Raw genomic sequence first — 14,764 nt, forward strand, 5'->3', positions numbered from 1 at the left:
AAAGGAGATGGTGAGTACTTGAGAATTTAAAACAGGAAAAGAACCTTCTTTATTTTGCAAAAAGGAGATGGTGACTATTTGTCCAATTTAAAACAGGAAAGGAACCTCCATTATCTTCAAAAAAGGAGATGTTAGTATTTCTACAAGTTAAGAGAGGACAGGAACCTCCATTATTTTGAACACAGGAGATGGTGAGTGTTCAACTTAAGACAGGAAAAGAACCTTCATTATCTTGGAAATAGGAGATGGTGAGTATTTGTCCAACTTAAGACAGGAAAGGAACCTCCATTATCTTGGAAATAGGAGATGGTTAGTATTCGAAAAGGTAAAACAGGAAAGGAACTTTTATTATTTTGGAAAACGGCAATACTGAGTATTTGTACAACTTTTAGCCAGTCACCAGGAGAGGAAGACTTCCATTCTTGCAATATGCTTGTTGGGTTCGTGTCCTGCGATATACACAGCAATTGGCTGAGTGGCTTTGGGCCAATCAGAAGGAGAAGGTGAGTTCTAGTCCTGCAATTCTCACAAGGGTGGGCTTAGTGACTTAGGACCAATAAGTAAGAAACGGTTATTTGTCTTCCTGCATTAGGCGTGGTGATTTCTACTCCTGGAATCCTCACGAGAGGCGGCTGTGTCACTTTAGTCCTCTAATAGGCACCAAAGCATTCCTCCCTCCCTCCCTCCCTCCCTCCTTCCCTCCTTCCTTCCTTCCTTCCTTCCTTCCTTCCTTCCTTCCTTCCTTCCTTCCTTCCTGCCTGCCTGCCTGCCTGCCTGCCTTCCCCCTCCCTGTTTGTTTCTTTCTCTCTCTCCTTTCTTCCTCCCTTTGGAGAAGGCCATCCTAGTGACCTTAGGCCAACCATTCTTTCTCAGCCCTAGAAAGGACGCAATGGCAATCCACTTCTGGAAACCTTGCCTGGACATGTTCAGACAGTCTTTGAGAACTGGACCCGATTGAACGGAAGGAAAAAGAGCAACGGATGAAGAAGATGGAAGGGACCCTCCTCAGCGCATCACGTCCTGGCTCAGACCACAGTGAGGCTGGGCAGAGGCCCCCTCGACCCCCAAGAGACCAACGACCCCCATTGCGTGATCCGAAGTCAGTGACTGAAGTGGGACCATTTCACCGGGCGATTGCTGAATGAGCTAAACCCACTTGATGCTGCCCCATATCGTCTGACAAGCGTAGATTCCTCACAACCAATGAATAGGAAACCAACTAATCCGGGCATGCTGGCTGGGAATTCTGGGAGTTGAAGTCCCCGCATCTCAAAGTCACCAAGTTGGAGATTTGAGGCTCCCTAACTCCAGATATCTGCAGGGAGCTAACTTTCCCCAATGGAATAATCAAAATAGATAAGGAAGGAACCGATCAGGGGCATCCAGGAGAACCTCTGAATATACGGCAACCCACGAGGGCATCTCTGCCATCCTAACCTGACTCCTGGCAGTGCATCCCTTTTCCCAATGACCTGACCACTGTACAGAAGAAGTCTACCTGGACTCGTCTCTATTGGATTCATAATTTATTCCTAATAAGTGTGTCATGACAAATCATAATACTCAGTTTCTCCTGAGTGATTCCTTCATTCTGGCTGCCATCCACCCACTGGGCACACCTCAAAGTTTCCCGGTGTCCCCTTCCCTATTTGAGCTTCCTCTTCCGTCCTGTGCCCCACGCCAAGTATGGCTGCTCACTGTCGGCAATTTCATAGACGGTGATGCGCAGCTTGTCCGAGCCCCACTTCTTCAGATTTGGGGAGTCCCTCTCCTTCCCTGCCTTGGCCCCCAGGGTGCCCTGCTGCGTGCGCATCTCGCGCAGGAAATGCTCCAGTTCATGCTCCATGCAGGCCAGCTGGCAGGTGTACTCCTGGAGGGTGGAGTTGTTGCCCTTAGGGATCAGAACTGGGGTTGGGCCGGGACGAGGTACTTGGGCAATTGGTCCCTATCTTCTTCTGGAGAGGACCTCCTGCACCAGTGGAGGAAAATGAGGAGAGACCTATCCTAATTAAATAACAACTACTTGCAATTAAGTACTAGTAGGCAATCACTTAAAAGTGTGCCAGCAGCCAAAGAAGCCAATGCAGTTCTAGGCTGCATTAGTAGAGCGATAAAGTCAAGATCATGTGAAGTTCTAGTAATTTTTCAATGAGCACACATAGTTTTTTCATTAATTACTAACCACTCATTAATTAATAACCCATAATTGCTTAATTAATTAATGACACCTGAATTTTCTTAGTCGATGAATATGTCATTTTTATTAGTTAGTGACCAATTGTAGTTTCTTCATAGATTAATTAATGACCAGACCAATCTTAGTTTCTACATTAATTTATGATCAGTCATAATTACTTCATTAATTAATCCATGGCCGGTTGTATTTACTTCACTAATAATCACTCATAATGTCTTAATGGCCAGTTGTAGTTTCTTCTTTAATTAATTAATGATCAGTCATAGGATCTTCATTAATTGACGACTCGTAATTTCTTTTTTAAAAAAAAGAATTTTATTGGTTTTTAAGCATTTATGGGGAAAGGTAAAAGGTACATAGAAAATTTTGGCAGCTCCCGTGCTAGTGGTAGAAATCCCTCCAAATCTCACAATTTTTACAATGTTAAAGACAACGTATAAAAGATAAGCATAAACAGAATCTTGTTCTACATTATATCAACTATGTGTTCAATCATCTCTTTCTTTGTCACTTTCTAGTATATCAACAATTACAATAATATTTCAAATACATTTATTTTTGTGACCTGAGCCTTTTCGATATTGCTTCCTCCTTCCTGTCCCCAGATGGAGCCACAGCCCCTCCCCCTCCTTCATATCATGTACATTACTGTCTTTTTCACCCCTCCCCTATTTTCGTCCTCTAGGAGAGAAATATGTTTTTTAATGAAGGCTTCTGCCTCCTCCACTGTTTTAATTCTAATTCTATTTCCCTCCCCAAAATCCACATTCCCTCTGGCAATAACCAGCTAAACCAAACTCCTTCATTGTATAGTTTCTTTGATAAGGAGGAATGCTTCCTCCTTTTTTCCCTTATTTTTTTTCGGAATTTTCTTAAGAATGGTATTTCTTTATCTTTATATTTTAATGGTCGCTCCCTTTGTGCCCCTAGCACCTCATCCCTCGTGGTCCTCCTAAGAAATTTAACATGTACCTCCCTTGGAACATTATGTGTTCTAGCATATGCTGAATTAATCCTGTAAACCAGATCCATATCCCACCACAACTGTTCTTTGTTTCTCTTAATATATTCTGCTAAAATTGTACTCATAATATCCTTAAGATCTTCATTTTCTGTCTGTGGTAGGTTCTGGAATCTGAGAAAAAAGGACATTCTTTCAAGTTCTATTTTTGCCATAAAATTTTCCAATTCTAAATTTCCCTTCTGGACTGCCTTAACCTCCTCCCCCAACCCAGCTGCCCCTTCCTCCAACACCCCAATTCTTTGTTTGTTTTCTGTTATATGATGTTGTACACCTCTGAGTTCATCTTTGAGATCTGTCACCTCTTTTTTCAGCTCATTTTGACCCCTCATAATTTCCTGAAACATTTGGGTAACAGATAGTTCTTTTGAGCTCTCTCCAGTCCCTTCTTGTTGTAACAACGAAGTAATTTTCGTTTGCTGCATGCTTGGACTGGAGGTGGCAGCAACAGGGGCCGAGAATGACTTGCCTGTTGGTGGTTTTTTGGGCCTCATTTATCTAAGTTCAGAGATGATAAGTCTTCGTAATTTCTTAATCACATTTCTTCAACTATCATATGTCCATCAGGCTTTTGCTTCTGTTCCTGAAGGGACCCCAAACTGCCACAAAAATGGGTTTCCACCACATTAGAAGCCCTCAAACAAGCTCACACCCCCAGCTTACCTCAAACCTGTTTTATTCATGTATTAATTGAATTTTAATGGCATCCATCTCATTGATGATAGGTGGATTACCACGGAATGAAAAGTTTTTTAAAAGGATAATGTAAAGACAGCTAAATGAAGAAGGTGACAGGGAAAGCTATTTAGTTGTGCCTGTTGTATGTGTGGCTATGTCTTTCCCGGACTTGGCTAAGTAGGGGGCGAGATCCCAACGGTTGGGGGCCATTGAGTGTGGATTCTTTGCCATCTCACAGAATCATAGAGTCCTAGTCACTTTAGGTCATTGTCCCTCAAGCTGGGCCACTTCAAGATGGACTGGCCAACTCCCAGAATTCCCCAGCCAGTATGCTTTAATTCACCTTCGTTTGTGATTATGCTTTAAGATGGGAGGACTTCAACTCCCAGAATTCCCCAGTCAGTATGCCTTCAAATGGGTGGGGGAATTCTGGGAGTTGAAGTCCTCCCATCTTCATGGCCAAGCTTGAGAAACACTCCGTTAGGACACAACAAGCTGGAATATTGTGACATTAGCCATAACTCCACAAAGGGCACGGGCTACCAGGCTGAGCTACCAGCAATCTTCCACTCCAGTTCCATCCAGGTGCCTCTACCTGTTGAGCTGCTGCCAAACTCCAGGAAGCGGCAGAAAGATTTAAACTCCCAGGATTCCCTCTGAACGTTTTGAGAAATGACAGAATAAAGGAATTCAGGAACTTCCTGATGCTTCACTGCTCTTTTCCGTTCACTGTTTGTGCCCATCTCCTCCCTCGGATTTCTTCGGAGCATCGGACATTTCCTCCAAAAACGAAGACAATCTTCCTGTCACCCACAAACCTCCGGGATTTATTTTATTTTTATTTGTCAAATGTATTAGCCACCCATCTTACCCCAGGGTAACTCTGGCTATTTTTAGCCTGGGGGGCAGAGAAAAGAGAACTCAGGTGCCCGAAGTAGCTTTCCCTGGATCAAAGGAAGGCTTGTGTAGAGTTGTAGAAGTGAATAAATGGGACATTTGGCCTGGAGCTGCCTGCCAATATTTGGATTTCAGCTCCCATCATCCCAGACAAAGTTGATTCATGATGTTGGTGGAATTATTATTATTATTATTATTTATTCACATTTCTAAACCGCCCCCTCTCCCAAAAAGGGACTCGGGGCGGTGTACAGTCCACAATAAATCACAGATAAAATACAAATATAAATAGGGCTATAAGTATATGTATGTATGTGGAGGAGGTTAAAATTAAGAGTCCTGTACAGAAGAATAAATAAATATGAGGCTAAAAGCCGTAAAAACAATTAAAACTAAAACATTACCCTTAAAATAACCAGATGAGAATATACTACCAGGAGTTCATAGATGTAACATTTATAATCATGCCAGGCCAGCTAGTCGGAACAGGTGAGTCTTCAATTTTTGACGGAAGGAGCGGAAGTCCGAGGTGGTTCTAATGTCGGGGGGGAGGTCATTCCAGAGGGTTGGGCCCATCACAGAGAAGGCTCTACTCCTCGGCGCCGCCCACTGGCATTGCCTAGTGGACGGCACTTGGAGAAGGCCCTCTCTGTGAGAGCGGATTGGCCGCAGGGATGTATGTGGGAGGATGCGATCCCGCAAGTAACTAGGTCCTGAGCCATGGAGCGCTTTAAAGATAGTAATCAAGACCTTGAAACGCACCCGAAAAACCACAGGTAGCCAGTGCAGCTCGCGCAGGAGCGGTGTTACGTGGGAGTATCTAGACCTCCCCATGATAACCCGCGCGGCCGCGTTCTGGACTAGCTGCAGTCTCCGGGCGCGTCCCAAGGGAAGCCCCATGTAGAGAGCATTACAGTAATCTAGGCGAGACGTCACCAGCGCATGAGTGACTGTGCGTAGGGCATCCCGGTCCAGTAGGGGGCGCAATTGGCGCACCAGGCGAACCTGGTGGAATGCCCCCCTTGCCACGGCTGCCACATGGTCATCCATCGACAGCCGGGCATCTAGGAGGACGCCCAAATTGCGCACCCGTTCCACAGGGGGCAGTAGCTCGTCCCCTATGGCCAGCGATGGAGTCAGCTGGCTGAACCGAGGTGCCGGAAGCCACAGCCACTCAGTCTTGGAGGGGTTGAGTTTGAGTCTGTTGTCCCCCATCCAGACCCCGACGGCTTCCAGACACCGGGACATCACTGCGACAGCCTCGTTGGGGTGGTTTGGGGTTGAAATGTACAGCTGCGTATCATCAGCGTACAGATGGTATTCAACCCCAAAACCACGGATGATCTCGCCCAGCAGCTTCACGTATGCATTGAACAGAAGGGGCGAGAGAACCGACCCCTGCGGCACCCCACAAGAGAGTGGCCTCGGGGTCGATCTCTGCCCCCTGTCAACACATATTGCATCCGGCCGGAGAGGTAAGAGTCGAACCACCGTAACACGGTGCCTCCGACTCCCATCCCCTCCAGCCGGCGCAGAAGGATACCATGGTCGATGGTATCAAAAGCCGCTGAGAGATCTAATAGGACCAGGATAGAGGAACAACCTCTATCTCTGGCCCTCCAGAGATCATCAACCAACGCGACCAAGGCTGTCTCAGTGCTGTGCCCGGGTCGGAAGCCGGACTGGCGTGGGTCTAGATAATCGGATTCATCGAGGTGACGCGGAAACTGCTGCGCCACCACATTCTCAACAACCTTCGCCAAAAAAGGGGTTGGAGACTGGATGATAATTAGCTAGCTCCATTTGGTCGAGTGAAGGCCTCTTGAGTAAGGGCCTCACCACCGCCTCTTTCAAGACGGTAGGTAAGGATCCCTCACCCAACGAGGCGTTCACCAGGCCCAGAAGCCAGCCTCGTGTCACCTCCCAGGATGCCAGTACCAGCCAGGAGGGGCACGGGTCTAATGAACATGTGGTGGGTCGCAGCCTTCCACGCAACCTGTCTAAATCCTCGGGGGCAACAGAGTCAAACTCCTCCCAGAGTGGACTCACAAGACTCACTGTTGACGGCCCGTCCAGACCACTGGAGGGGGCCCATCCGCTCCGGATCTGAGCGACTTTGTTCTGCAGATATTCTCCAAACTCCTCTGCTCTATCCTGTAAGGGTGCCCCCCGCGTCTCTTGCACCAAGAGGGAGCGGGTGACCCTAAACAGGGCGGCAGGGCGGTTATCCGCAGACGCAATAAGAGCGGCACAATGTCTACGTTTGGCCGCTCTCAATGCCACGAGGTAAGTCCGTAAATAGGCTCTTACCTGTGTTCGGTCAGACTCGGAGCGTGAGGATCTCCACCTGCTCTCTAGACGTCTCCTCTGGCGCTTCATCACCCTCAGCTCCTCGGTATACCAGGGAGCCCGGGTGGGTCGCAGCCGTAGGAGAGGTCGCAAAGGCGCAACCCGGTCCAAGGCCCTAGCCGTCGCCCTATTCCAGGCGGCCACTAGGTCCTCCGACCGAGCGCGGGTCAGGGCTACAGGTAGCGGCCCAAGCTCCGACTGGAACCTAACTGGTTCCATCAGATGCTTGGGGCGGTACCAGCTTGGACAAACTGGTTGGATCAGGAAGAAGGCCCACGGGTGGGGCACAACTCCCACCCAGACATCACACGAGGCAGGTTGGTAAATAAGCAAAGAGCAGAAGGTTGGAGGTTTTCACAGCTTTTGGGGTAAAGACTCCTGCCTTGGTCAATGGGGTGGACTAGAGGAGGTTGGAGGAACCTTCCATCTCTACAATTCTATGAACTTGGGCAGGATGTGGGGTGGGGAGTGGACTAGCCCTACAATTCTATGATTCTAGGAGCTTGAGCAGGGGGATGGACTAGAAGACCTCCAAGGTCCCCTCCAGCCCTACAATTCTATGATTCCAACTCACTGGTTGAAGAATTTCTTCTGATTGAGCTTCTGCTCCAGGTGTGAAACCCTTAGGACGAAGCAGAACCTTTCACACAGTCCTCAGCTTACGACCATTTATGTAACAACTTTTCACTGTTATGGCAGCACTAAAAAAAACCTTATAACCAATATCGTGCTTTTTTGAATTCTTTCCTTCTTTCTTCCTTCCCCTCTTTTCTATTCTTTTGTCAACCTGTGCTTATTTTAATGCAAAATTCTGTGGTGGTTTTTTCAAGAGACCCCACTGACAATCTCTGCCAAATAGTTTCAGTAGCCTCTCAGGTTGAAGCTGGAGGACTGCCCTTCCCTTTCCTTGGGGCTGCCTTTGAAGATTGCTCCAATGGGTTTCCAGGTTATTTCAGGGTGCAAATGAGGGGGGGGACACTCTGATTTGCAGATCTTTATTGCAGAAAACCCTTCTTTAGGTATCGTTTAATGATTGGATTTCTTGGTTTTGCTCTTGAGTTTTCCATAGTCAACGAAGTCACAAACATATTCCTTTTCTATCCTCTTTTAGCTTTGCCCCTTTTTCAGATTTCTCCTTTACGCTTTCCAAGAAATTATGGCCAGTGAACATTATACATTTGTACTTTATTTGTGCATTGCATGTTAAAGAAGAATTATTATTCAAGTACATATGGGTGGAAACTAATCAAGGAGAGAAGCAACTTAGAACTGAGGAGAAACTTCCTGACAGTGAGAACAATGAATCAGTGGAACAGAAGTTGCCTTCAGAAGTTGTGAATGCCCCAACACTGGAAGTCTTTAAGAAGAGGTTGGATAGCTATTTGTCTGAAACGGTATAGGGTTTCCTGCCTAGGCAGGGGGTTGGACTAGAAGACCTCCAAGGTCCCTTCCAACTCTCGTATTGTATTGTACATACATAAATATCGTAATGGAGCTTGCCATCAAGGTTGTAACTGGGGACGGTCATAAACAGGGTCGGTCACGTGACCAACCAGAACGTTATTGGGATATTTTAAAGGGCTTTGCTGATGGGTCCCCAGCCAAGGGGGCAGTTTTAGACAGAGCCACGCAGGGCCACGTTTCCCACCTTAGAAAGTGTATTTCTGATAAATGAAGCCCCAATGTAGAAGCGGTTTGACTTTGCTTCTTCCAGGCAGAGTGGAGATCACTTTGTGGTCTCCTGTCCCTTCCACAGCCAATTGGGCCCATGTTAGTTAGAAGCCAGTTGGCAGCTGCCACTCACGGGCCACGCTTGGCATGGAATGACCGTTCCCAGGATCCCCAACCGCCCTTTGTGGAAAACAGGCCACTGCAGCCCCTGAGCATGTACAGAGTTTATTTGCCTCCCCCCGTTCCCACCCCGCCTTCACGGCCCCCGTTTGGTCCTAGCCAGACTTTGTCCGGAGCTGGGGGGCCTTGGGGTCTCCTCGGCTGCAGGGTTGGGGGTCCCCGCAGGGGATCCGGTCCAGGGGATCCAGTCCAGAGGACCCACCCAAGCAGAGCAACTGCATGAGCCTCTCCAGCTCCTCCTCCAGGGGGGCCCAGAGCTCCCCACGCGGCTGGTCTCCCCCCTGCTCAGCTCTAAAGTGAGGAGGGGTCCTTCCCCCCCCCGCAGGAAAGAAATGGGGAGGGGGGAGGCGCTTCTTCCCAGCTGGTTCTCGATCCCCCCTGAAGATCCCCTGAGTTCCAGTGGATCCCCAGGTCCCTCCTGGGCTCCCTTGTCCCCCAACGGCCCCCTCCCCGGGATCCCCTCTGGCTGAGCTCCCTCCCTTCTGGGGATCCCTCCGGCGCTTTGGCTGCCAGCAGAGCAGCGCTTCTCCTCCTGGGGGTGGCGGGGCCTTTGCACAGGGGTCGCCCGGGACCCCCGGAGTCCGGAGAGCCTGCAGAGGCCCCCAGCCCCGATGGGCTCCAAGACCCGGGCAGGGAAGGCGGCGGAGAAGCCGGGAAAGGGAGGGGACGGGCCCGGACAAAGCTCAGCCGCCCGCCGCCCCTGCCAGGAGCCTCCCGCGGCCAAAGGAGCCGCCCGAAGGGAAGGAGCGGCTGGGGGGCCCCGGGCGGCCGAAGGGGAGGGGCTCCCGCTGCTCCGCTCGCCCAAGACGCCCGAAATCCGAACGCCCCTCCGCGTGCGCATGCGCGTCTGTGCGCGGGGTGGGGGGGGAAAGGAGGAGCCGGGATGGAGGGAGGCGCGCGCAGCGCAGAGGACGCCGGGAAAGCAGCTCCCTCCGAGCGGAGCCGTGTTGAACTGCGTGAGGAAGTTTGAGAACCGCCGTTCTAGCGGATCCCTTTCTCTCCTCCGGGAGGGGACGTCGAGGAGGCGGGGCCTGGAAAGGAAGAGGCGGTGCTTCGCTGGAAGGCGGGGCTGGGAAATCGAGCCGCCTTCACTTTCGGAATCAGAGAGCTGGCGGAAAGAGCGGTTCCCTTCGGAGTGGGAGAAACCGGAAGTAAGTAGAGGCTGCTGGAACGGAGCGGCAGCCTGGGAGGGTCTCCTTCTGGTCCTCGTGAGGGGAGGCCTGGGCCTGGGCCTCTCCTGCGGTGAGGGGGACGCAGCCGTGACCCGCCTCTCTTTCTCCCCTGCAGGAGGACGGAGGAGCCCGGCGAGGGAGGGAAGGAAGGAAGCGCCGCCCCAGAGGAGGAGGAGAGCGGGCCCCGCGGAGCAGCCCCGGGAGACGCCGGGGAAAGGCCGGGAGTCTCTGGAGCTGCAGGAGGGATGAGCCCAGGGGGACCCCGGGAAAGGCGGCTGCCTGGAGGGCGATGCGGGGAGGGGGAAACGGGCGGAGACCCCGAGACCGGCCTGGAGGGCGGAGGCTCCTTCGGAAGACCCCGGAATCCCCAAAGGATCCAGCAGGAAGAAGAGAAATATCAGTGCCCGGAATGTGAAAAATCCTTCAAGAGAAATGAGAATCTTCGAAAGCATCTAAAGGTCCATTCAGGAGAAAAACCTCATAAATGCCTGGAGTGTGGAAAGAGCTTCAGTGAGAGGAGCAGCCTTTATGCACATCAAAGGATCCACACAGGAGAAAAGCCTCATAAATGCCTGGAGTGTGGAAAGAGCTTCAGTCAGAGAAGCAACCTTTATAAACATCAAAGGATCCACACAGGAGAAAAACCTCATAAATGCCTGGAGTGTGGAAAGAGCTTCAGTCAGAGGGGCAACCTTTATAGACATCAAAGGATCCACACAGGAGAAAAACCATATAAATGTCTGGAGTGTGGAAAGAGCTTCAGTGAGAGGAGCAAACTTTATGCACATCAAAGGATCCACACAGAAGAAAAACCTCATAAATGCCTGGAGTGTGGAAAGAGCTTCAGTTGGAGGAGCAACCTTGATGCACATCAAAGGATCCACACAGGAGAAAAACCTCATAAATGTCTGGAGTGTGGAAAGAGCTTCAGTCAGAGGAGCAGCCTTAATACACATCAAAGGATCCACACAGGAGAAAAACCTTCTAAATGCCCGGAGTGTGGAAAGAGCTTCAGTCGGAGGAGCAGCCTTAATACACATCAAAGGATCCACACAGGAGAAAAACCTTCTAAATGCCCGGAGTGTGGAAAGAGCTTCACTAAGAGTATAACCCTTTATAGACATCAAAGGATCCATTCAGGAGAAAAACCTCATAAATGCCTGGAGTGTGGAAAGAGCTTCAGTCAGAGGAGCAGCCTTAATGCACATCAAAGGATCCACACAGGAGAAAAACCTCATAAATGTCTGGAGTGTGGAAAGAGCTTCAGTCAGAGGAGCAGCCTTTATGCACATCAAAGAATCCACACAGGAGAAAAACCTCATAAATGCCTGGAGTGTGGAAAGAGCTTCTGTTGGAGGAGCGACCTTTATACACATCAAAGGATCCACACAGGAGAAAAACCTTATAAATGTCTGGAGTGTGGAAAGAGCTTCAGTGAGAGGAGCAGCCTTTATAAACATCAAAGGATCCACACAGGAGAAAAACCTCACAAATGTCTGGTGTGTGGAAAGAGCTTCAGTCTGAGGGGCAACCTTGATGCACATCAAAGGATCCACACAGGAGAAAAACCTCATAAATGTCTGGAGTGTGGAAAGAGCTTCAGTGAGAGGAACAACCTTTATAAACATCAAAGGATCCACACAGGAGAAAAACCTCATAAATGCCTGGAGTGTGGAAAGAGCTTCAGTCGGAGGGGCAGCCTTGATGCACATCAAAGGATCCACACAGGAGAAAAACCTCATAAATGTCTGGAGTGTGGAAAGAGCTTCACTGAGAGGAGCAACCTTTATGCACATCAAAGGATCCATTCAGGAGAAAAACCTCATAAATGTCTGGAGTGTGGAAAGAGCTTCAGTCAGAGGAGCAAACTTTCTGCACATCAAAGGATCCACACAGGAGAAAAACCTCATAAATGTCTGGAGTGTGGAAAGAGCTTCAGTCAGAGGAGCAGCCTTTGTGTACATCAAAAGATCCACACAGGAGAAAAACCTCATAAATGTCTGGAGTGTGGAAAGAGCTTCATTCAGAGGAGCAAGCTTTATAGACATTACAGGATCCACACAGGAGAAGAACCTTATAAATGCCTTGACTGTGGAAGGAGCTTCAGTCAAAAGGGAAAGCTTATTCAGCATCAAATAAGCCACACTACAGAGAAACTCTACCAATGCCTTGAGTGTGGAAAGAGCTATACTGAATGTAGAGACCTCCATCAACACCAAATACTTCACAAGGGCGTGGGAGAAGTCACAGAGTGTATCTCGGGAATTGAATTGAGTTATCTATTAAATTTGGCCAATTGTGAATAGACACGCTAGGAATTTGTCCCATGTGCACAAACTTTCTGTGTCCTTACAAAGGAACAGAATAATGATATCCATGATAATTGTAATTCCAATAAGAGGGTTAAGTAGAGAAGACGTTAAGAAAAATAAATCATTGCCAAATAAGGGAGTTTCCCAGGCTGATTAATAAGGGACTTTTTCAATTGTACATGGTAGATGTTTCAACTGGCTGCAATTGTACCTTTTCACAGCAGACAGGTGACTCATGCCATTTCTCACGTGAATGTTCTGTTTTTAATGCAATGCTCATCTCAATGCTTGTGCTTAACATTGTGGGATGTTACTCTCCACGTGTCTGATGAAATCTGTTTGCTACAATACTCTAATAAATTGCTTTTAAGTGGACATCCCACTTTGTGCTTAATTGGAACAAGTGTGCTGTGCCTGAATTTTGGGCTAATTTGGCCTTCATTGTTGTCGGTGTGAAGGAGCTTCTCCCTGTCATTATTTGATACACTCTATATGGGTTTTCCAAAAGCCCGTACCATGTAAGACCATCTCCAGACATCTAACACTCTTGTCAGTTGGATCCCCTGAATGGTCCCCTTGTCTTCCAGCAGAAACCGCTACAAGGGACTCTCTTAAGGCCAAGGAAGCTTCATATTCTCCTATCTCACCTCTTCGACCTCCCACCAGGTGCAGTGATTCCGTGTTTCCCAGTTGTCAGGAAGGTTAAAGTCCCCTATTTCTGTGCTTCCTGTTAATCAGCTAAAAGATTAGCAAAAGGTTCTTCTAGTTCCTCTGATTGGATAATCCGGAGTTTACACCTATGGTAACCACATTCCGTTTTCCTTTCATAATCACCCAAGTGCATTTAATGAGGGATTTTTTTTTCAATTCTAAAAAGGGTTAGCGGTTGATGTGCAACTTCACCTCTTCTTCTATTGCGTCTGTTATGAACATTTTAAATTCTTCTGGATTTCATCCCACCAGGTTTCAGTAATGGCAGTAATGTTGTATTTATTGTCATGCACTAATAGAAAATTTACTCAATCATTGATTTCAACAACGTGGATGTGCTTTAAAAAATATACGGGTAATAACTTTTGTCTTAGTAACAATTGCAGTTAAACTTATATACCGCTTTACAGCCTTCTCTAAGCGTTTTACAGGAGTTAGCATATTGGCCTCAACAATCTGTAAGCGCTTTCCAGCCCTGTCCTTCAACTTCTAGAGCAAATCTTATGAGTGGATTTCTTCAGGAAAGACCCGGTGCAATGCATGGCCTTGGTGAAAAGAGGATTTATGCTGCTGTCCCGTAAGTGGGCACCATTCTGAGAGCACCTGCAATGATTTTTGGCCACTCCAAAATGGCAGCCACTTCGTGGACAGCACTCCGTGGCTTCCACTCTATAGGGAAAGTGAGGGCCAAAGCAGCTGCTCTCTTCGAGCATCCTCCTCTATTGGGATTCTGGAGATCATGTTTGGAAGGACGTATGATCCACAGCCCTGCCTTAATGGAACTTCCCTTCCACATGCAGGGAAGTAGACAGTGGGGTACCCCAAGGTTCTCCCTGCTTACTCTTTCCTTAGGAATACCAATTAGCATTAACTAGGTAAATGGGGAAGGAACAGAACGGAGCTGGAGGGGACATGGGAGGTCACTTAGTGTGACAGCCAATTGATCGACAAACACAAGGTGTGAGACCAGAATATACTTTTATTTTGGTACCAGGAGAGAAGGACCCTGGCTTTGAAAGCCTCCAAGTCCCAGATTACAGTGTTCCACTAAATTTTTATAGGAGAGTCACACATACGCCCTTTCCCTGTCAATAATGCCAATAATATTTATTGGTTACCTGAGTTACAGTCTCTCCCCCTCAAAAACCTTTTACACTTGTTATGCTAAATATCTACATCTCAGGCCACCTGTTGCCTCCCCCAGGTCACAGGTATCTTGCAAAGCTTCTAGTTTCGTGTTCTAGCTATGTGGTTTTGGGGTTTTGCTTGTAAGGGAGCTGTTCTTGCATTCAACATCCTGGCTTAGTGGTTTCTGACAGGTAAATTGTTTCCTTCTGTGGAAGCCCAATGATTCAGAAAACGATTGCAATTGAGTCCAAGGCTCCAGAATGAGAAGTGAGGATGGCCCAGGTAAGCACCCAGGAAGGTGGACTAAATTATGATTACGCCCAGGTACCACGAAGAGCATTCCACAAAAGGAAAATAAGGCAAGGAGATAAACTACACAGAAGTTCCTGAACTACAAAATGGGGGTGGTGGGGGAGATACCAGTATTCTAAAACCACTTTTATCTTCT

The 14,764-nt window shown here is 48.2% G+C and overlaps 1 protein-coding gene across 1 annotated transcript; it reads left to right on the forward strand.

The window, feature by feature from the left end:
- Positions 1 to 9,604: 9,604 nt before the first annotated feature.
- On the forward strand, positions 9,605 to 13,431 carry LOC309399813 (uncharacterized protein; the record flags this gene model as incomplete). Its single annotated transcript, XM_081967925.1, has 3 exons — positions 9,605 to 9,851; positions 9,979 to 10,144; positions 10,281 to 13,431. 3 exons carry the CDS (start codon positions 9,605 to 9,607, stop codon positions 12,469 to 12,471), a joined length of 2,604 nt encoding a protein of 867 aa, XP_081824051.1. The 3' UTR covers positions 12,472 to 13,431.
- Between the last annotated feature and the right edge of the window lie 1,333 nt (positions 13,432 to 14,764).

The sequence above is a fragment of the Natrix helvetica genome (genome assembly GCF_964273705.1).
Source record: "Natrix helvetica genome assembly, chromosome: 16".
NCBI lineage: Eukaryota > Metazoa > Chordata > Lepidosauria > Squamata > Natricidae > Natrix > Natrix helvetica.